The sequence below is a fragment of the Neodiprion lecontei genome, chromosome 1, assembly GCF_021901455.1.
Source record: "Neodiprion lecontei isolate iyNeoLeco1 chromosome 1, iyNeoLeco1.1, whole genome shotgun sequence".
Classification (NCBI taxonomy): Eukaryota; Metazoa; Arthropoda; class Insecta; order Hymenoptera; family Diprionidae; genus Neodiprion; species Neodiprion lecontei.
Window position 1 is genome coordinate 26,782,893 of NC_060260.1, and position 22,989 is coordinate 26,805,881.

General features: G+C 41.1%; 1 protein-coding gene across 9 annotated transcripts in view; it reads left to right on the forward strand.

Moving 5' to 3' along the window:
• LOC107216750 (afadin) overlaps positions 1-22,989 on the forward strand; it is a 115,366-nt gene that overhangs the window by 34,397 nt on the left and 57,980 nt on the right. For 8 of the 9 annotated variants that reach the window (XR_006906383.1, XM_046746375.1, XM_046746373.1 and 5 more), the window contains exons 2-4: positions 17,102-17,213; positions 18,409-18,601; positions 20,545-20,826. Coding sequence is in view for 8 of the 9 variants with exons in the window: in XM_046746373.1 (XP_046602329.1) it covers positions 17,102-17,213; positions 18,409-18,601; positions 20,545-20,826 (587 nt within the window). In the remaining variant the exon portion in view is untranslated. Of the gene's footprint in view, positions 1-10,432; positions 10,615-17,101; positions 17,214-18,408; positions 18,602-20,544; positions 20,827-22,989 lie in introns of those variants that run through there. The other variant, XM_046746374.1, reaches the window with a different exon arrangement.

A 22,989-nucleotide genomic window follows, 5' to 3' on the forward strand; every position in this document is an offset into this window, starting at 1 on the left:
TGCGGCGGCATCTGGAGGACCAATTAGTTCAGATTGCGATTACTTATTAGCCATGTGGTTTTTTGAGCAGGCGGTAAAGTTGAAAGGAGAGTCGCGTATGGAGTCACTTCGCTGAACAGATGGCAGGAATCGCAAGTCTTGTCATTGGCGATAACTACGTGACATTCTGCTGTTTTTTATTCTACTTTTTACCGGAATTCATCTCCTCGTTGTCATTTTCACCGCACGCGTTTCCATCTCGAATGTAATCATAATGCATTTTATAAGATGAACGGCTTTCCACGTCTCTCGAGTGACGCGTGCGATGTCTTAATATAGTGCTTACGGCGACTTTTTTTTAATCGGGAAATACACGTTGTGATATGTACTCGTATATGTGTTATAAGCTAGCCTGACAAGTATACTAACTGGAATGTCTCCGCAGGGAGGTCTCGTATTTCTACTTTTATTTTTCTTTCACCAACGCGCGTTTGTCTTCACCATCGTCCCACGAAGAGAAGAAGAGCACTTGAAATTTTTTCAAGTACTTTCTTCTTCTTTTTCTGTTCATCTTCCTCGGTCCTGTTACGTCGTTCTTATGTTACCAAAAATTCACCCGCATACAGTTCATGTATGTATATAATATAACCGTTGAGGATCATCTTCAAAAGATAAATTCTCCTCTTCTTCGGCCTCCGGGCTCCGACATATGCGGCTCGTTTAACGACCTACGAAGTCACGCGTCGTGGTCTCCACAACTTGTCGTGATCGTTGGTGGAAAGAAGATACGCCTGAAAATGGATGTCAGTCACCTGATAACAACTCGCATTGTGTACCTACATGCACGCATGCTGCAAGTATAGACGGAAATAATCTACACTTATTGTTGGACGATGAATCAACCATGTCAATGATCCGTCGATTCGTAGAAACATGTTACGCAGGATTCGGAAATCCAACAAATGGGATGGAAAATGCAGGCCATCAAATTCACGTTCTTTGCCTTTCATCGCCTTATTAAGGTTCGATGAGAAAACACGTTAAACCATGGCATCAAATTTCATTTTCTACGCTTGATATCAACGTCCCCTTTTGCAAGCAACCCTCTTCCTTTTACTATAGCATAGATGCTCAATGCTCATCCATGGTCGAGTGGTCACACTTTGTCGTCTCATTCCTATCATAAATCACGTTTGAGAAGACGAGTCGGGGTTGAGTGTTGAAACGCGTGCAAAACCGCGATTGTATCGGAAAATATGAGGGATTTGAGAGTTTGAAAGTAGCTTCGAACGTTCAAAGAAAAAACAATTTAAAAATGCGAGCGATACTCGGAAGGCGCGTATCATCGCGGTAGTTTGTCACGTGGGGGTTATATACGGCGATAAGCGATGACCGCGAGTTATTTCGGAGGAATGCATTAACCGTAACGTGGGTCTGCATTCTTGGCGATGAACGTAAACCGAGAACCGAGATCCAACCTGCCCTATATTTATCCTTATCTTAATATTTCCGGCGATATGGCGTTGCTCCGTGGCAAGGTTAACTCTATAATTGAATTTTCGTTGTTTTTCTTTTTCCACAAATTGTTTGTTTTAGATTCAATCGACCCTCTTCGTCGCCTTGAGACATTCGTTCAACGACTTAACGCGATGATGAGGTGCGACGAAAACACTCGTAAATATGTTGTGTGGAGGCATGTGAGCTATGATAGAAAAAAAGTTAACAGTACGCGTGCGTGTCGGTGAATTATCACAGATACCCAACATAGAACGCTAAGCGAAACCGTATGACCTCGATATGAAAATAAAAAAGTTGTGGATCTCTTTATTAATTCGTTCATCTCGCAGTCACGATTTTCTCTCGATTACACAGTCATTGGTCCAAGGAACGAAGCCTTGTTCACAATTGCAATCCATCACTGAATCTCTCTCGTCCCTCTCTTTACCCGTTTATCTAATTTGGATTCCCTCAATGGTTGTGTCATGGTGGGGCACCATGTCCAAGGTGTGCGCAGAACCTCCCGTTGTATCGGCCACCCGGGGAACAAGTCGGTGGCTAACTGTTACCGTCCAGCATCTGCGGTTCGCTTGTGGCATCGTACCCCTTTTCTTCGGACCGGAAATGCATTATTTATGATAATACGAGGCTCATTGTTGCCCGGTATACCGCCCATTGTACACTTTTTTCGTCCTATTTCTCTCTCTCTCTCTCTGTCTCTCTCTCTCGCTCCCTCGCTCTCTGTATCGCTTTCTTCCTTCCCTTCTTCATTCGGATCGCAAAATTTTGCCCAGTAGTCACTCAGCGGGCAGCCTGAAACGCCTCTGATTATTGTTATCGTATAAAATCTTCCCGAAACCAACTGCTCTTTATTTTGCGCTGCTTATCGCAATTGCACATAATATTTCAACCGAATCAAGTGGAACTGGACATCATCCGTTTTAACTGAGTTGCGGATTTCATTACGAAAACAACTCCGCAAGTTTCGATAGCCGATTGATTCGCACAATCGTAGCAACGTGACCTAACATTAGCGACAGAAAGGATGGGACGCGATCGGTATCGTCTATCGGCTGACGTAACCGTATATCTTAGACATGTATGTGAAAGAAGTTACAGTTGGGAACATTGTAACATTATCGGATCCGAATTTCTTGCACCACCGTTCTGCAGCCCGATGTGAACTGGGGTGAAAATCGATCCTATACGGGATTTGAAGGGTCCAAATTTTCTTGGCTGAGAAATATATATTTCACGGTTTCACGAGGGGCGATTCGCGCGCGACGAACTGATTTTGTCAATATATTCCCATAGCGTGGGGTGTGTGCGAATATCCCGCATGCGTAAAATGCCTGCGTAGTGTATAACTATATTTATACGTATTTTCGTTACTTCTTCTTCTCCCTCCCTCTTCCTCCATTCGTTTTATTCCGACATGTATCAGATCGATTGATTGATTGATCGATGGCTGTCTTTGCCAGTTTGAGCAACAGCTGGTCGATCAACCAACGACTAGGTACCAAGTTTATTTCTTCTTCAACGACGAGTGCGCAAAAAAGTTTTAATAACAACAGTACGACGATCAATAAAATATGGGACCGTCGAGGAATGGTGTCTCTGCGTTTCGGGGTCGTCGTGATACCCACTCAGACCAGCACCACCACGTCCAGGTCACCGAGGGTGCCTGCGAACGGTGAATTCGAGGCTGGCACCGCCGGGAACATCCCGCGTTGATCCTTTCATCGGGCGAATCGATATCAGGTTAATATCGTACCTGTACGCAGACAGGTAACACCATCAAGACAGTGGGAAACGAACCAGCTAGGCACATGATCCCCGCGATATTGTTTTTTAAATTGTCTGTGAAGAAAAGTTTTCCGTACATCTTTACCGCCCCCGTATTATATGCTGACAACTTTTTCAATTTTAACCGAGAATCTATGTAGGCAAACATTTTTTCATTGATACAGTTCGTTTTTTCAATTCGCGTATATCGTCGCAGATGATTGGAATCGATGGTGTTCCATGGCTCTGATACACTTTATTTTATTCTTTTAATTGCAGTCGGAGTGATTCCTTTCGTAGCTTCCAATGCTGCTCGATAAAGATGAAAAATATAGTTAGGAAATGAATGAAACGCAATAATATGAATGAATTTATTTACCGTAGACTTGAATATACAAGAGTCATTTCCAATTGTTTAAATAACTATCCTACAACCATTTTCTTATGCACTATCATTGTCTGCTTTTTTAAATTTGTGCGTTAGGATTAATTTCTTAGCAAATATGTCGGTCAGATTAACGATTCATCGTCAGATTAAAGTTTCTCTTGCGGATTGTAACTGGTCACATTATAGTCTTAAAAGTGTTTTCCTTTTATTTGTAGGTGTGATCTGTCGTTGGATTAACGAATGTGAAAATCATCATCAAATCATTCATTCGTCCCATGCGACTTCACGCCACATAAAAAAAAAAAAAATAAATAAAAATAAATGGCAAAACGTCCCCACAGATGTTGTTTGTAATTCAGCCGATTAACGGTATCAGTTTATCCTGCCTGTTTGCTAATTAGAAAATTACGGGGAAAATCAAGAGCTCATTCAATTGTGTCTAGGCGCGGTGCGCAGCGTCATTCTCGAGACTCGTAATGTCTAATCCCGTTTGCCAAGAGCGCATTGTGCAGCTTGTTTCTCTCGCGATTCCGCCGCTTATGTACAGCCGGGGAAATAAGATCTTGCGGGATAACTTAGCTGCGCTGGATTCGCTAGTTGGTTGGATGCTCCTCCGAGCTGAGGATTCTGATACGTACGTAGTGCTAGCATTCCAGCTTCTCATCAACGCTTGACGGTATACCAACACTAAGAACAAGCTCGGGTAATGCTAACGATTAAACGCAGTCTGCGCCGTATTTGATGACGCTGATGATTATAACTGCCCGATGTACGTTCGTGTGCGTAATTAAGTGTATACACGCTGCGTGTTCCTTCCTGTAGTTGTGCGTGTAACAGTAAAATCTTCTTATCGACGAACCTTGTTGCGTTCGATAACTCATTTGCGAAATTTTTGGTAATATACATTCCGATAAAAATTGGTCTGAATTAAAAATATTCGGGATATGGCTGTATTATCGTGTGTCTCAAAAACTGCCATCGGTGGATAAAATATGACCTGACCATCGCGTAGAGCGGAAAATTCTACATCGAATTATGTACTTATAAGTTGGACACGGAATCGGATTAACAAAGTAAGAAAAAAGAAATTTTTGTGAAATAATTCCTTTTTATTAATTGGTCAATGCGACTCTGTTTCCTACGTGTGAAGACATAATTTGATGTGAAATTTTCCGCTCTACACGATGATCAAGTGATTCTTCATCTATCGATAGCAGTTTTCGAGGAAAATGCTAAAAAGGTAACAATTTGCTGGTTTCTCGAAACGCCGGTGATGCAACTCAAAAATGACTTCAAATTTGAGCTTCTAGGAATCGAAAACCTGTATACACAAAAATTCACCCGTATTCCAAATATTTTTAATCCAGATCTGTAACATCGTTGCTTGTCTATGTTATACGTACACCTATATTCTAGAAACTTGCAAAGTAGAAAACTCGAAAGTTTCAACCTCTGAAACAACCTGAACGAAATTCTCGTAGATGGTTTACGGATACGAGGAAAGTTTTTAACGGGTTTATATTACACCCGAAGTATCCTCATATCCGCTCCTGTAGGCACCGTTTCTCATCTCTTCGGACGATTTTCCACCCCGTAGGTATGTGTTACTTCGTATCGTACGATCGCATGGCCGCAGATCCTAAGGGAGACGGGAAATTTCGGCTGTATTTTACAAAAGGTGGAATATCAACGTCATTGTTTATCTCACCGTTGTTTTCACTCGTTTACCTATACTTTTTCGCCGTTCCTCCGCACCGCTCGATTTTTATATCCTGTATCCGTCGGTCCGCGACTTCACAGCGTTGGCGTTTCCGATTCTAATCTACCGGGCCATGTGGGAATAAAAGGGAGGAAAGAGTGGCGAATGAAGGGAGAGTAAAAAAGAGAAAAAAAAACCAACGAAGGGATCACGGAAGGGTTCCTCCAACGTTCGACAGATGTTGTTCGATCAGCCACCGATCCGAATCGGTAGAAATCGCGGGTTTGCACCTCTGACGGCGCCGCGACGGCTAGACTATTTCTATATCAAGAATCGTTTAAGCCCTCCTGGTTTAGGGACCCGACGTATCATCCTCCATCATCCCTCTTTCGTCACGCGGGAGCATCAACATCGTTCCCTCGTTTCCTTCGGTGACGCGGCGTCGTTCTTACAATATGCGGGATCTTCCATCAGCACACCATAGGATTTTCCAACCCAATCAGATTGGTAGACGTAGGATATGCGGAGGGAATTTTCGGATCCAGTTCAGGATAATTAATGTTTCAAAGATGTGGGTGAAAAGAAAATCATTTCTTTTGTATGTTTTATTCGTGTCGCCGGCCGCGATTTCGTTGGAATGGTTATCAATCAGATTTTGGATATGAATTATATTCATTCGTGTGAATTTAGATTTGATTTTTGAAACAAGGTTTTAAGTCAATTTATCTTTGTTACCAATTTATAGTTCGAGAAATGAAAAAATTACATTCAAATTGATAAATTCAAGCGTATAAATAACCATTTCATAACATACAGAATCTTAATCTTCTTCACTTTTATAATATTCCTACTATAAACCACATCTTAAATTCGAATTTAAATAAACAACTTGTCAAATTACAATCGTCTACTTATTTCTTGTACACCGTGTACCCTTTTTCTCATAATTTCATTCAAAAAATCGCGTATCACAGTATTTACGAATTTAAAAACCGTCGTCGTATCGTTTGTTCCGATATAATATTGGTAACGTAATTCCACACGGATATTAACGCGCGCATCCTTAATTTACAATCACAGAAATTGTCATTGCATTTATGCAGCGTTCAAAACCGCAGGTACGAATAGACCGCGTTCATCCATATCCTGAAACAGAGGCATAAAAAATACCACAAAAGGAAAATGACCCCGACTTCCCTTAACGGCAGCTTGGGATGATTTCCTCATTTTTTATTCCGACCATTGGCAGATTCAAACGAGCATTTCATTCGCGTAATACGCGACGTCTGTTTATACGTAGGCATACAGGCATATAAGTATACAGTTACGTAACGTATAACTGAACCGGGCTCTGGGCATTCCGTTGTAGGTGAGAAGAGTGTTTTCCTGACATACCGCCACGCCCGTTTACGATTATCATAGTACGAGGATCCAGCATGGAACCAACGCGCACTCGCATCCACGCACGTGCGACGAGGTTTAAGCCGATTTTAACGCGGTGACAGATACGCGTTCCTCCTCTCTTTCCTCTCCTCTCCTTTTTCGGTTCCACGATTTCACACTCCGTCGCATATCGACGTATCGTCCCCATTCTTCACGCTTTATATATGTCAGAGGAATGAAAGAATTGACGAGTTTCCGCAAAACTGAACGTGCAGGGATCAGCAGCCACTCACTCTCGCGATGCTTCGGAGAGGACGTAAAATATGTTGCGCGTGTTCCACGCCTAAGGAGATCTGTACCCAATGCGCGTCGTGAAAACAGGTTTCCTTAATTTTCGAAAGTCATTGACATCCGACTGCGAGTGAGTAAAACTCGTAACCGTAGCTATAGTACGCGCATATCCATGCGTATACGATATGCCTGTACGTAAATACGACGTATCTCTGCGGTTATCTGATTCAACGGTTGTGTTACGGTGGCGGATCCCATCGATCACCTCTATTGATACAACCGAAGATATTTAGCAACGTTGTATAGCCGGATTCGTTAGCCTAATGTACATGTATTGCGAGATATTGTTTTAAGGTGGAGAGGAAAAATGCAATCGGCGAGTGTATGCACCGAGAGAAATTTTTACTTTCGGTTACCGCTCAGTCCTTGATATTTTCATTTTTTTCCACAGTCGAAAAATATAGCTCTAGGTAGAAAATGAAAATTAGTTTCCTAGCTGTTACCGGAAAGTCTAGTATCCGTTACCATTCTTTCTCATTACGATCACTGTTGCTATATTTTCTTGCAACTGTTGCGAAAATTTAAGGCTTGTGCAACAATAAATTGACGTTAAAACCTTGTTTAACTAAAAAAGTAGAGTAAATCGAACAAACTGATTTTGCGTTGCAATTACCAAAAAAGGATCGACAATAACGCAAAATGGTTACGCGTACCTCGTTTTTCGTAATTTCAAAAATATTCATAAAAATTTTTTTAACGATACCTGTTTTAACGAATTTTTCTAGTTACTGTGACAAATGAAATTTTTCTCAGTCTGAAAGGTACGCGTGCCTGTTTTTTCGCGTCTCTGTTCTTCTTTTTCTATCCACGGCGCTTATCACCTCCTTCCGCGTGGACGCTGGACCAAAATTCCCGAATTGATCTGATTCAAATTTCAAATTCCTGCCGTCAAATAATTCCTAATTTCAATGTACGCACATGCAGCGTTTGTTTGCCCGCAGGCCTGTAGGGGCTGACCGCTGCATGCTACTTTTCAATACGCGACTCGTATTTAAATCGGGCTTTGTCGGGGGCCGTTAAATACTCCGGACTAACATGCCGCCACACGCGCGTGTATCATGCCTGCGAATATGCATACATTACACGTTAAACACGCACACGCACGTATGTATAGGCGTAAGAGGTACACTGGCATTATACAGCACTAATAATAACAAAAATCAAACCCCTTGACTCCGCGGGAGTGTGCGTGAGTTATATCGTCTACCTACCCGGATATCAATTACAAGGGGTCCCAACTTGTGCACAAGGGCCTATTTTGCATGGTAACTACTAGTAATGGACCCTGCTTTTCAAAATGTTTACCCGTTCTACGGGGGGCCTGATTTTTCGTCCCCCTGATATCTCCGTTTTAGTTTATTACATTTACATACATTTATCATGCAGAGTATTACCACCCTTTGGCGAGGGTTCGTTTATTAAGGATCATTTTGTCGGTTTTTCTTTTCTCATTCTTTGTACCCGTTGCTCTTCGACTCTTTTTCTCTCTTTGAACGCTATTCTTTTTTTTTTTTTTTTTTTTAATGCGGCGAGAAATTCGCACCGTGACTTTTTAAACGAACTACCTGTAACGTATACATATACTATACCTTGCACCTTTACCGTGCTGCAGATCCCTTGTCTTAAGTTGTCGGTATGTCAAGAGGTTTACTTTTCTCCACTACATCTTTATCGTTGTAATACTATTTTTTTTTTTTTTTATCGTTTCTCATTTTTTTTTGTCCTTTCTTTATCTCAATTCTTTCGGAAGTAACGAATCGAAGGCCTTGCTTGCAGAATGTGCTATGCTGCATATTTCTGCGATCTTTTTTTTTCCACCCTTGTATACGCTGCTGCGTTGATAATCGCAATTAGAATATATATTTCCGAACGGGTCAAACTAAAGTTTAAAAATTGGTATCTACGAAGTTTTTGTAAAAAATATAAGAAAAATTCTATATTTACGTCTAATCAGAGTGGATTACATAATATCAGGTTTACTTCTCGGTTCTCTTAGCGACATTTCGATATTATAACTCTTATTAACACGTATTCTCGAAGGAGAGGGACAAAAACTAGAAAAACATATCCATATACACAAAAAAGGATGGATTCGTCATTCCCATGCAGTAAAGCGTAGCGTCAAACGCACCTGGCCCGGGTTTGGGCCTTCAGGCTTCGGGGCCGAAGGGCCGAATACTTCGTCAGGTCTCACTGCCACGTATATAAAATGCCACGGTGCCACACAGCTATATCAATACTCAGTGGCGTAGCTTGGCAGGGTACGTGTCCTGTAACGTCGATGATAGAGGGGAGAAAAAACGCTCATGGGCAGACCGCTAATTCCTTTGTTTTGTTGAGTGCAGTCCTGGATACGTTAAACGAAAAATCAATCGATAAAAATGAACGTCAGATGTTACATATTGATGATATTCTCGTGCAATTTATAAATTAACGCTGGATGTGAGGTAAAAAAAATTTCAACGACGACGAATTGCATATAAAACGCAATTTTTTCTTATCATTATACACAAGTGTTGGAAAGCTTGATGATAACGAGAATCAGACAGATGATGATCGATGCTAAAAATGGTAACTCGTTCGTAATTTCTATCACGTACCAGTTATCAATGAGTAACAACGTGACGTAAAACGAGTTTCGGAAAGCTTGATTATTAACCGTAATTCATCGTATCACTGAGCACGAAAATTGTTGTTTAAAAAAATTTACCAAAGATAATCACATCATGCCCAGCTCCTCGTCTTTTCAGTTTGCGAAGGGCTCCCGAGCCTCTGAACGCGGCACTGATATTGTAGCGTACTCGAAGGTAAGAGAAGGATACGCATACCGTAGTAGCTGATTGTGAGTGTGTAAATTCCAGCGTGTCAGTACCCCGTGAGCAAACCACGGCTGTCGAGAGGCCCACGGCGTTCGAAAATGGGGGACGCCGAGAATGGCTCGTATACCAACAAGGCCCGCAACTGACAGTAACCATAAGACGCCCCCACTCTGGGGTCCCTTTGGGCCCGACACTTCGAAACGCGAAGCCAGACGAAGCCGGCTCCTGAACGTGGCGTCAGTTGCTCGCCGCGACCCTTCTTAAGCGTATCGGTCAGAACCGAGTCGACGGACGTTCAACGATCGAGTCTAATCGATCGTTCGAATCGTATTGAACGTTTTTTTATTTTCGGTGTTCGAAACTCATCGTTGCGGCGAAAGCTCTTCTCAATGGTGACGAGGTGCGTGTGAACCGTAGCTCCATCTGGTTTATTTTTACTCATCTTTGGGAACCTGCAGTTTCATGGGATATGCAGCGAGAATGGAGTTCGAGGCCTACGTTTCGGCAGGGTGATATTCAGTGCGCCACATCGTTATATGCCTCTGTGTGTGCGTGCGTGAGTTTATTCGATACGTGAATGTGCTCGATGAATAGTCCTTTGCCTAATTCTCATTGTTCATCCAGTGCAGTGATCTCGTTAACGTTCCGCAGACGTTGCAAGGTTTAAACTTTGCTCTCTCGCCAGTTTTGGGTAACATGACCGTCCCAGAAGAGTGAGTATATAAACCAGGTATTAAACTGTCAAGATTTTCTGCCGTCTAGGAGATTTCACAAAAATTCTTGTTCAGCTTTCTAACTGCGGTTGTACATATAATTTACCTAAATGCGGAGAAAAACTAAATATGTATCTAAGGTACATGTACGCCTTTAAGACTTGAAGGGATTCCTTTCTATCTCCTTCTTATTCTTTTCTCTAGACTTCTGGAATTACAAGTTTACAAAATCCGGTCCTGATATTATTTATTCTTATAATCACCGGACTGAACAAATAATTCTAAACGCAGGTGGGTGGCTGCTGCAACCCTGACTTTCTTTCCGTTCACTCTCTTCCGGCTCTTTCTTTATTTCCTCTTTAATCCCGGTGCGGAGAAACGAGGAAATCGGATGAGATAATAGAGAATATACGAACTATTTAACATCCGACGTTACGTAGTCGAGCCGTGTCGGTCGCATTTCAAGTCCTCACAGGCACCTGAGGTTAAGCCTCGGCATCCGGTGGCCCCAATAACTGCAAGAAACGTTCGTTTGCGAACGGGAACTGGCAGGATACTTGCTCTAACAGCGTTTAAACGCTTCCTGGAAATCGTCAAGGCGTGCCATAAAGATGAAACATACACTAGCACGAGAATTACAGGCTTAAGCCGTTGAGTGTGGAAATCCCGGGTTCGGTCCATTCCGTGCAGTCTAGTCGAGTAAAGCGTTGAAAAGAGTGGTGACCTTTGTTCCTTTGATTTTATTATCGTAAAACTCGCGCAGGGTATTGTCTTGACCATCCAGTCGTTCGCCGCTTCCTCTAATTCCTCTCTCTCTCTCTCTCTCGCAAACTTTATACCGAACAATGTGAGAAGAAACAATACAAACGCGCGCATAAATTCTACTAGCCCATTTACATCCATCCTACTTTTACCCCTTCGCGAAGGAGCGAAACGACATCGCAAAAGGGATACGAATTTCATCCACTCGGGGGAAATAAATATCCCGGCAAGCCGCAGGGGTGGAGTTTATGGTACCCGACGAAACGATGTCACAGCTGGTGTTGCAGTTTAACGCTCACCAGCTTACTCTGATGCACGTAACAAAACCGACTAGTTGACCCCTCTTGGTGGTACTACCGATGCAGTGCATCTTCAATTCCGAGGTGGTATAATATCTTTGCCCGGGAGATATGTGATGGACCGAGGACGGATGGACGTTGCGCAGCTTGAATGGACGCGTTGAGCGATCGGACGAATCAAAAAACGCAACGGCAAGCGTAGTCAATGAGTGACACACATCCGACCTCTGCACTCTCTTTCAAATTTATATGCCCCACTGCACAAAGTGATGATTCAGAATATTTATTAACGATGACAAAGACGGTCCCAGGAACCGAGCACTGTCCGAGAAGTTGATGATTTAGCCGGTAATTTTATAACGACCGTCTGTTTTTAGAGGTACGAAATCTGTGCGGCGTAGTTCCACGTTCTTTTCGTTTTTACACACCTTTCGACTTGCGGCAATCTTGAGAAAAAAGGCACGAGTCGACGTCATTTTCCTCAGCTAATATCGACGAACTCTCTTGTATCTCTTCTTGCAGTTCTACGATGCGGTTCTTTTCCTGTTTTGCACAGTTGCTCGCAATTCGAAAAGATCCCGTTCTCTCGCTTCGATACTATTTTCCACCTCGTTGACTCGGTAATAATGTGCAATTAAAACATCATTACCGAAAGAACTGCAGTGGTCCATGTATAGTATATCGGCGGACAAATTTTGCAACAACAACAAGCATGGCCTCGAAATACTTTTGCTTCATTGCATAATGTTTTTAATTACAACGCATTTCAGAGAAGTGAAACAGACTTTTCGGCAACTTGGATGTGTATTGCACCGATTTCGCATATTATGATATTTGGATGATTGGGCAAGGTTTCTCCCATCTCTTTGGGTACCGAAAGTTTGAGAAAAGCATGCGACGAATGCTACAGATTTTTTGATATCGAAAATCGTAAAACGTGCTGCTCCTTTTTTCCGTCATGCACTTACATCCGCCGAGTGTAATTGTTGCGCCGTAGAAAATGACACGAAATTGTCGCTGAGACAGCCAACCGTGCAAATAGAAAGACAATGGAGATCTACGCTCTATTTCGTTCACACGATCTAACTGGCCATAGCGCGCGATGTCGTCGTGAGTAGTGTAGGATAGAAAATGGAGCGAATTTAGTCCACCGCAACGTGTCAGTTGGTATGAGTGGTTCGTAAGTCGTTGAGATATTCAAGTTTTACGATAAAAGAAAAAAAAAAACAACAACTTGCATCAAACTCGCTGGATGTGAATTAAAAACTTTTCTACCACGACACGTTATTCGAGACATCAATTTTTGGTACACAGTTCGTTCGTAGATAAGCTCGTATTTCTACTGTAATTAAAGATTCATTTAAGGTTACGCCTTTACGGGTCATTGACAAGAAGTTAATTACCGAGAAGTTGGAGAGAAGTGGCAAGTAAAGTCGTTGAATAAATTAATCACCATCGAAGTAAGAATAGTCAGATTGATATCCGGGCGTTTGAGAACGCGTTTAAAGCCGACTCTGAAGCGATGCGAAGTACGACCTTTTAAAGTTTCCTGTTATTGTCGTTCGGGCATGATAGTCGAGAATTTCCTAAACTCGAAAACTCCATCTAGCAAAGAGCCTTGTGTCACGGGACTCACACACCTCGACCTAGATCTCCAGAAGAGACTTTGAAGAGTTGGATGGTTACGAGGACGAAGTTAGTAACGTTACCGCAACGACGCATGTTTCGGAAACATCGCTAATTCGCATCTTTGTGACTTTCTACAATTTAATAAACCCTTATGAACCAAATATACACTAATTCTGAAAGGCCAACTCCTTGAAAGTCATCCGAAAATTGCCCAATAATAAGTTTTTATCCCGATGCATAGTTACGTTAACGTTATTAACTTCCACCTGATGGATAGTTTGATATTTTACTGCAACCTGCTCATAACTAAGAGAAAAATACAAATAGAAATGAAATGAGAAAGACGTTTCATCGACATCTGGATGTTCTCAATGCCCATTCATAATCAGACCAGAAACTCCCACGAACCAGTTTTTCAGACGCAGTCTATATTCCAGACCTACATTTCTAGTTCCCAACAGCACACAAGGGGTGATCACTTCAGGTGTGGAACGGACCTGGCGTATTTGAAGACACGTGAATGGTTTTATGGAGAAACGTTTAAACGCCGAATCGTGTTCCGCGGTTTTGTGAGAATGGAAATAAAAAAATTTCGTAAACCACTATCGTCTCGGAATTACCACTACGCCTAACGCATACCCACGTATGTCGAATCGCGTTCACTACCACGTTTCGGAACAATGTATTTGCGAAATGGAGCATGTTTCCTCTATCAAACCTCTTCGTAGGTACAACTCTCATTGTTTCCGACGATTTCTCAGCGATGTTGCTGCACTCTAAAAATCCTCATTGTCTATTCACATCAATGTTTTACGCGTGAACCACTCAACGACGATTCGTTAATTATTAATTTTCTCCCAATAGTATCACGTCTTTGGAAAGCCTCGGGCCGAGTTGATGAAAACTTCACGTATCCTACGACTATGTAACGTATCGAATATATCGTACAGCGTAGATGCTTGTCCGGGGTCCGAATTTCACTCAATGGGTAATTTATCTTCATGAAAAAAGTCTCATTTACGCGAATGAACTTAACGGTTCATTCTGCACGGTTTCCAGTCTCTACGCGTTGAGAAGGTTTTACTTAAAAAATTCAACTCGTTAATCCGGCACGCATGCTTCACTACGCTTTTACTCAGTCAGCATCGACGTTTTATCTTTCATAGAGGAAACTTTCTCGGTTAACGGATGTTTGCACTTTTTTCGGAGCTGCTTCAGCCGTTCTAATGAAGTTTTCTTTCTATTTTTCAATCACTCACTTGACTAATCTTACCGAGTCATAGTCTCGTAATGTAAAAGTCAGGATTCCTTCGACACACGTTATCTCTTATAGTTAAATATAATCTGATTACAAGTAGATCAACCGGTCCTTTCATACCGGGTTTCGTGTCTAATGTAACGACAATTATTTCTAGTTCCAAGTTTTGCGCGATGGAAATTTTGACGTCGAAAACTAGAGTCGTTTTTATCTGAAAAGTATACTTTTTCATTTTTGCCAATTCTTAAAGCGTGTTTCTCCTCCATAGTATTGGATATCGCGAAGGATCATGAATATTTCGCCGTTGTACCAACATGTGATCCCATTGTTCGCGACACCAGCTTTTACTTTGACTGTATAAAACTGTTGCATGATTTCGGGTCGCAAAAGGCCAGACGACTACCGATCGTGAGCCCAATGAAAGTTTCTCACAAGAAAATTCTATTTGTCTGCTTGTTTTAACGTACTGATCTAAGTGCCTTGCGGTTTTCACTTGAAAAAAATGAAGTATGCCGTATGTTTATCTGAATTGTACGTAGTAATAAACCGAACACATCTTCGTTCGCGCAATGTTCAATGAAGAAGACAAGCTTGAAACAACGAGACAGCCAGCCTAAACACCGGCGCTAATGGTTTCGAGAGAAAAAATGGCCCGGTTAAGGTGTCGTAGGAATACAACAAGCTCGCTCTGTAGTTGGTACTACACCGATCCACACACTCATCGTCTGGGCATCTTTAACCGAGTCGGAGAGAGTCCTCTTATGACGATGGTGGAATACTCACGCTTTTCGCCCCGCCTTAACCAATGGCCGCTCGAAAGATACGCGAGGAATGCGGACCACGTGAGAAAAACGAAAACGTCACGCCAAGTGTTGTACAACAATCGAGATAATTACGAGTGTATTATCGCGCACGGTGGATGAGACTTCGCGTCGTGATCTTAACGTCGAATTCTTTCTTTACGTACGTTCTTGATTGATTTGAAAACGTGCACACGAACCGTATGAAAGGGAGATTTGAGGAAGGAAAGACGATTTTAAAGGGTTTAAAGGATTTTAAAGTTGTATATCTACCAGGATTTTCCGTTTTCGATGCCCTTTGTACAGCTGCAATATTCATTTATTCCGTAAGTCGTACCAACTATACGGCGTATCAGGTCACGCAAAGTATTACCACCCACTTCTCGAAGAAATTGGATTAACGTAATGGAATTCCATTGACTATAATACGGTACCTCGTTTCTGGCACGGCCTCTCTGTTCAAGTTACAAGAAGAAAAGGGGCAGAGAAATTTTCTCTGCTGGAGTATAATCGGATAACCTTGCGGGGAAAAAAGGTGTGCGACGAATAGTTGTCGTTCCATAATTCGTCAAATATGTCGTGAAAAACTTTCGCCGGCTTGTCGTCCATTGGATCGTCGTTTTACGCACACGTGCAATGGTCTTCAACGAATCCGCACAGTTGTGCCAACGCGACGACTTGATCGCATGTTCGCAATGTGCCGGTGGAGTACCGACCGTAATAGCGACTCGAGGAAGTCCGAGCTACATACGGCACAATGGGGTTCTTCAAGATTGCGCGAGAACTATCCCAGGGTAGTTTAGTCACTTTGCGATTTACGGAGGCTTGAAGTGCCGATGGGAAAAGGTCGGGGAGCCAAGGGGCGAGGACCAGCCTTGCAAGGTTGCCCATCATCAAATCCCTCGTGCCTAATTAACGAACGGTAGCGAATAACCAGGTCTTTTTTCATCTGGTCCGCGGATACTCAGCCATGGGTACCTACCTATAGGTACACTGCAATGTGGATAGTCATATCACAGCAATAACAGATATTCGGATACTGTTAGATCAATGCCCTGATATCGGGAAAGGGTGTAATTTATACGGCATAACCTGGCGTTGAAGTATCCGAGACGAGTCATGAGTTACCGTGTATTTGATACCGCAACGTTGCGGGAATAATCAAGTGGTTAATTAGAATTCCTGGAGTGCATTGCTCGTCTACCCGTGTAAAGCCGTTGTTATACCGACAGGATACAACCGGCATTCCGTCGTTCTCCTGTGTGACTCCGTGCCGGTTTAGCCCGTCGTTCCGTTCTTCGTAATATTTCAATATACCGGGTGTGCCCCTCCCGCATTGTGTGCTAATGCGTGCCTTCAGGAATGCAACGAAGTATCCTTCGGGACACGATATGTATGTCCAGCTCGATTCACTCTTTGCGACCCACTGACTCCAAAGATAAACACGTACTCGCGTCCTCGATACACTACGTGAATTATATTATATTCCGCTTCCCGTACTTGTCCTTTCACTCTTTGGCCCAACGTGAACATCGGGTATGTGGCAGAGGCCATGATTTTATGTGGAAGGGATTAATTCGTTCAATTGACGCGGGAATGAAACGCGCGGCAGTCCGCGAATCTCCAGGTTCGATTGATCGTCGTATGGTTTTAACGATTGTTCTATATTGTTTTTATTCATCAGTCGATGGACTAACTTTTGCTAACCCTGTTTCTTTTCGACTTTTTGTTATTTCCAGAATGGCAGCGGAGGCGGCTAACAAGAAGGCGGAGAGAGAAGCCCTCCGTGGGGTAATCCAACAATGGAATGCTAATCGGCTCGATTTGTTCGAATTGTCCGAACCGAACGAGGTAATTTTGCACCAAACTACATTGTTTCTTGTGATAATTAAGACAGACTAGCTTTTTACCGGCTTTGTTCTACTTTATGCAGAATATTTCGGTGAAGTAGGAAGACGTGGACTCACGTGATCTCACCCCCCAAAACAAGGTCACTCAGTTACTCCGGTTTTCATAGTACCCTGTTTTTTTTTTTTTTTTTTTTACCCCAATCCCAAAAAACCGATGCCGACACCCGCTAACTCGCTACACGAATGAGGTATTTCGGGAAACAAATGTACCAAGGTCGTTTTGGCGACGGGGAAACTGTTCTCTGGAGACTCGTGTTCTGGCTACGATTGCCCATATATATATGAGATGGGATTGAGGTGAACGGGGAATGTACGAGGGGCTACGAACCTGAACGTCTTCTAATTCTCATAACAAAAGACCGTTTATTTAGGCGTATAAATTCAAGCATGCTGCACCTTGAAACGCGGCGTATATTTGAAGAATATTACAGTTTTATTACAGTTTTTTTCTTTTTTTTTTACTGTATATATAATGGGATTGTCATTCGTAATCGTATGCAAGAGTCATATTTACGAGACCTTGGTACGTTTCAAAGTTTAATACTTATTCGCAGAGTTGTTGTTAGAGTAATTGGGTTAGGTATAATTACTACTTGAGACTTGGAAATTTTTGTATCTGAAAATATTTCGTCTAGCTCTGAAAGTTTGATTATTATAATAAATCTGGTACAGTTAATATTGTCATCGGCTCTCTTGGACAATATTTTTTCACTTATTCTCGGCTGAGTTTGGTATTTTAAACCTATAGTTTTTACACACGACCAACCATATCCAAGCCGGGTCAAACCTGACCGAAATGTCGACTAGCTGTCGAAGAATTTGGTATTCGTCTGGCATCGTTCGTTTGAAAACTGTTCGAAATGTTCAAGTTCGGAATCACGGTCTGCTGCCGTAGGTAAACGTTTTCTAAAAACGCTGACGGCGCAGAAATCGATAAGAAAATCTGCAAAGTCTTGTCAGACTGGTTATTTGTACAAGTTTCGTAATCCAGAATCCTGTGCCGTGCATAATGGCGTAAACTGGTATCGAATTGCGAAGTGACTCCCGGTGAATCATAAATTTTGCCCGTCTTTAGCGATGCTTTTTGCCTCGCAGACCGAACCACTGCACTTTGTCATATCATTTTTACCGTACAGGAATTGGAGTTCCACGGGGTGATGCGGTTCTATTTCCAAGACAGTGGGCAAAAGGTGGCGACGAAATGCATAAGGGTGGCTTCAGACGCTACGAGCCAAGCCGTGATCGAAACTCTTATTGAAAAGTTTCGCCCCGACATGCGAATGCTGTCAGTGCCCGAATATGCTCTGTACGAGATCCACGAGAACGGAGGTGAGTCTTGTATATATTTTGCCGCAAACTTATTTTCGTGCGGCATGTTTTCGCTTTCACGATTTCATTTTCCCGTCTGAGAAGCGAGACAGTGCCTGTATGTAAGAAAAGTAAATCCGGATAAAAAGGAGGAAGAAATAAAAGCAAAATCGAATATTCCCCTTCGTTATCGGGAGAGAAAGTCTCCCTTATTTCGTCTGCATCTTTTCTTTAGGTCACGCTGAGTTTTAGGATCGGACCAAAAAATCAACTCATCTTCTCATTTCTCTTGCGTTGCTTTTAGAGAATACGATATTTTCTTACCGTATATTGATCTGATATCGTCGCCGCGACTCTGACAAATGTCATACCTTCAACTTTTTGTCACTGTAGTTTACAACAGCGAGACATTCTGGTCATTCGCAACGATTGAAACGGACCGATCGTTCATCATTTTCTTCCTTTTTCGTTATTCTCTAGACGGCTACGGGCGATTAGTTTACTTATTTTATACACATGCCTGGGTATAATTGTTGTACTTGAAAGAAGACAATGATAAATGGGTGTACAGATAAACGTGATATTGCATAAAAACTAGCAACGTGATGCAAGTTGATTTATTACTAATACAATCGTACAATTGAGCTTTTATTTCGTCAGATTTTTACCGCAAACAAAAATTGCCAAAAAGGGTAAAGTTCTTGAGAAATCTTTTCTCGTAATTTTTCACGAGTCGCTTTTACTTGCTGAATCCTAGGGTTTCTGTAGAATAGCAAAATATTTGGATATCAATATCTTGTCAACAATTAATAATCCACATTCAGAGACTTGCACCATCATGCAAAATATACAGATTATTATGTTAGTTTGATGAAAAGTATTTTTTGCTAGAATAACAACTCGTCATTTCGAGGAAAGAATTTTACACCAGCCTAATGATTATTTAACTAAGTTTTAACTAACTTTACTCTAAAGCCTGCAGGTATAAAATCGTCGTCACAAGTTAAGATTAAATTTGTCTAATATAATACTAGGAAATATGCCCACTCACATTCCGTATAACAAAAACGAATAACCAAACCGCTTGGATATCGAGCCAACTTAATCTTCGAACAGAAATAAATGCATAATTTTCGTTTTGAATGAACGTAAACGTTGAAATTTACTACATCGATTTCATAATCAACCGTATATTAACTTACGTTCGGATTACTACCACGCGTTACAAGTTTCGCGCAGGATGGTTAAAACTCGGAATAACCAGTATGTTAATACTGTTTCTAATTTGAATACGTATATATTCTCCGTAGCCCGTAGCTAAAAACAGTTCCTCCAACGTCTCAACACCTGTAAATTTCAAAATCGAAGTACTGTAGTTATACGATCGATGCAATTAGCATACCCATACCACAGCTGTTGAATTCGCCGCATCTGCAGGCAACAACTAATCATTGATTGGTGTATTAAATAAACAATTGTAACGTTTCAGATATTTTTTTTAACTTGCCAAGATATCCTGTAGTTTCTTCATTTCGCTTTTGGTGCCCGAGCGTTTTAATAATTGTATAACATCTAGGTATGTGAATATAAATACATGCATGGTACCAAAACGAAGATGAGGGGTAGCCTAATTTCGTATCACGTTCTTCCTTATCTTACGCTATGCGTATCACGTCGATAGAAAATTACAAAAGCACGGCTCGTGGCATTTCAAACAGTAAATAACTAATCGCGAGTCAACAGCGTGGCACAACTGCGTGTCATAAGTCTATTTTGTCTACTGGTTGTTCCGGACGTGACGCGGTTGAAGAGACCGCGCCTAGATTTTGAATCTGGTAAACAATACACCTCGACGGATGTCGTTGTGGCTGTAGAAATGCAGCGATTTAACGCTTGGCTTTAATCGTCTCAAGTATTCCTCGATCTTCGTTACATCGTAATATTTTCATTTTCACGCGGACCAGAGGAACGAAAATTGGGCCTCGAGGAAAAACCGTTGCTGGTCCAGCTCAATTGGCACATCGATGATCGCGAAGGTCGATTCCTGCTACGGAGGATCGACGACAAGACGAACGCCCAGGGTGTTGGATTTTCCGAAGGCACCAGCTTCCGGCGGAAACTCAGCAGGAGGGAAAAGAAGCAAATGAAAAAGCAGGAGAAACTTAGCCGGCTAAAGAGCGCCGGCGAACAAGACGAGAGTGTTATTGCTGTAGACCAAAATGGCGTTGCTGAAAAATTGTATACTGGTGAGGAATTGTGCTTTTTATAAAAATATATATTAAATATATATATATATATATAAATTGGAAAGTGGCTGGGTTCTGTTTTCAAAGAATTTGAGGATATTTCTCAAACCCACGAACATTACAGTTTTTTTTTCCAAGTACGCTTAAAAATTACCTACTGCACAACAAATAGTCGCAAAGTTTAAAGTTCGCTAACAATAAGATGCTTTTTTATTCATAATTTCTATACTTGTACGAATAACGGTTGATGGAAAAAAGTCGGTTTGTTTGCAAAGATCGTTGTTACCTGCACGCTTTCACTCGTATCGAAACAGTGATATTGAATAAGGGTTGAAATTGGTGAAGAATAATTTATATGTTGCAAATTGAACTCTTTTAAAGTTACCGCAAGCTTTAAAAATTATATTGATTTTTTACGTTCGTCTGTTTATTACATTACTCTTACTAACTTCAATCTCGTGAAATCCATACTTGGATAACTATAATATTCGTCTATTCGAAGCTCCGCTTTATTATAGTTTTAATACGTTTTCACTATATTAATAATGCTATCGTTTATATTATAAAAATATAACGTAATTGAGTTTTAAATTCTCAATTCAATGAAATTTTGCTCTACGAATGCGAACCAAAATAATGATTACCTCCTTATTATTATTCGTTTCACTCTCGACTGTTGAAAAAAATCTTCGTGTTCATCTTCGTGAAGTATGAAAATTGAGTAACGAGCAAAAACTTTCGATGGTTAATGATTAACTTGATCATCGATCACGTTTAGAGGAAAGCCTCGATTTGTCGCTAAGCTTTTGAGGTCTTTAGTTCGTCAGCAATTCTTTTTTTAAACTTTTTTTTTTATATCCCTAGAAAAGAAATAACAGAAATGAAATCGACCGTATCTATCGAGAAGACTTTGATTACAGTTTTCAAGTTTGTAATTCAATACAGTTAGACTTGTTCTTTCTAAGAAATGTGGACCTTTGACATAGGATCGATTAGCCGTAGTAGGTTGCCAAGGAGCTAAATTCCTAACTTTCCGTAGTTCGGTCGATATTTCACGGGAAAATTTATCATGCAGTTGCGTATACGTATATTATACACAGGCACAGAATGCACGTACAAGTTGTGTACGCAGGTCGAGAGGTTTGTGTATCTCTGAGGAAATTATGCAACTCGGAAATCATGCGCTAACATCTAATTAGGGATTAGTTAGAAAGCGGTAAGGCCGCATAACTACGCGCGCTGAATCGCGACGCGAATGGTCATTGATTTTACAACAACTAAACTAGCTTGTAAGCGATTTATTAGCAGTTGGTGGTTACAGCAGAAATCGCGTCATTTCATTCATACTAGAGCTCGGTCGACGAATTTACGTGGTAAAAACTTTAACCACTTTTTCGAGTCTTATTTGTATCAACTTGATTTTTATATGATTTATTTTTCCTACAAGATACGCGAAGTTTTATTCATTTGAATTATAATTTGTTGAACAAGTAAATTTTTAAATTTGACTTTATAATTTATTCAATTGACGGTTGATAAAGTCTACGAGATGTATCGTGTAATATAATTTGCTCCCAATTTCACAACGGTAAATTGTCGATGAACTTTCACTAAGAACCATGCATATAATTTATTCTGAGCTAATTTCTGTTTCTTCTTCTTCTTCTTCTTCAAAAAAAAAAAAATATAAATAAATAGATTTCACAACTCGTTACTGCATCTAATTTGTAAAACCGTATAATTATTCAAGATTAGAATATTGCATGCCTGAGAAATCAGGGAAAAATTGAAGATTTCTTTAAATTATCTACGGGAAAAAATGCTTGAAACTTATTCATCAAATGCTCGTTGTGTCAGTTTCTTAACGCGTAATTTAATCAGTGTTATTACTTGTACGATTCGTAAATAATATTTGCTGTTTATCGAAACTCGAGAGCGCGTAGATACATCGTTTCTTTTTTCATCGCAAAATTAGGTCTCATTTCTGAGTTAAAATTCTCCCCACGCAATATTTCGAACATAAAAAATAGTTTTCAACGGATGCGTAATAAAAATTTACTTCACATATAATACTACGAGAGAAGTTTCATTTTTGTATAAAGAAAGAAGAGAAGAACGACCAAAATACTGAAACCTGAAGAACTGTAGACCTTGAGAAGTCCA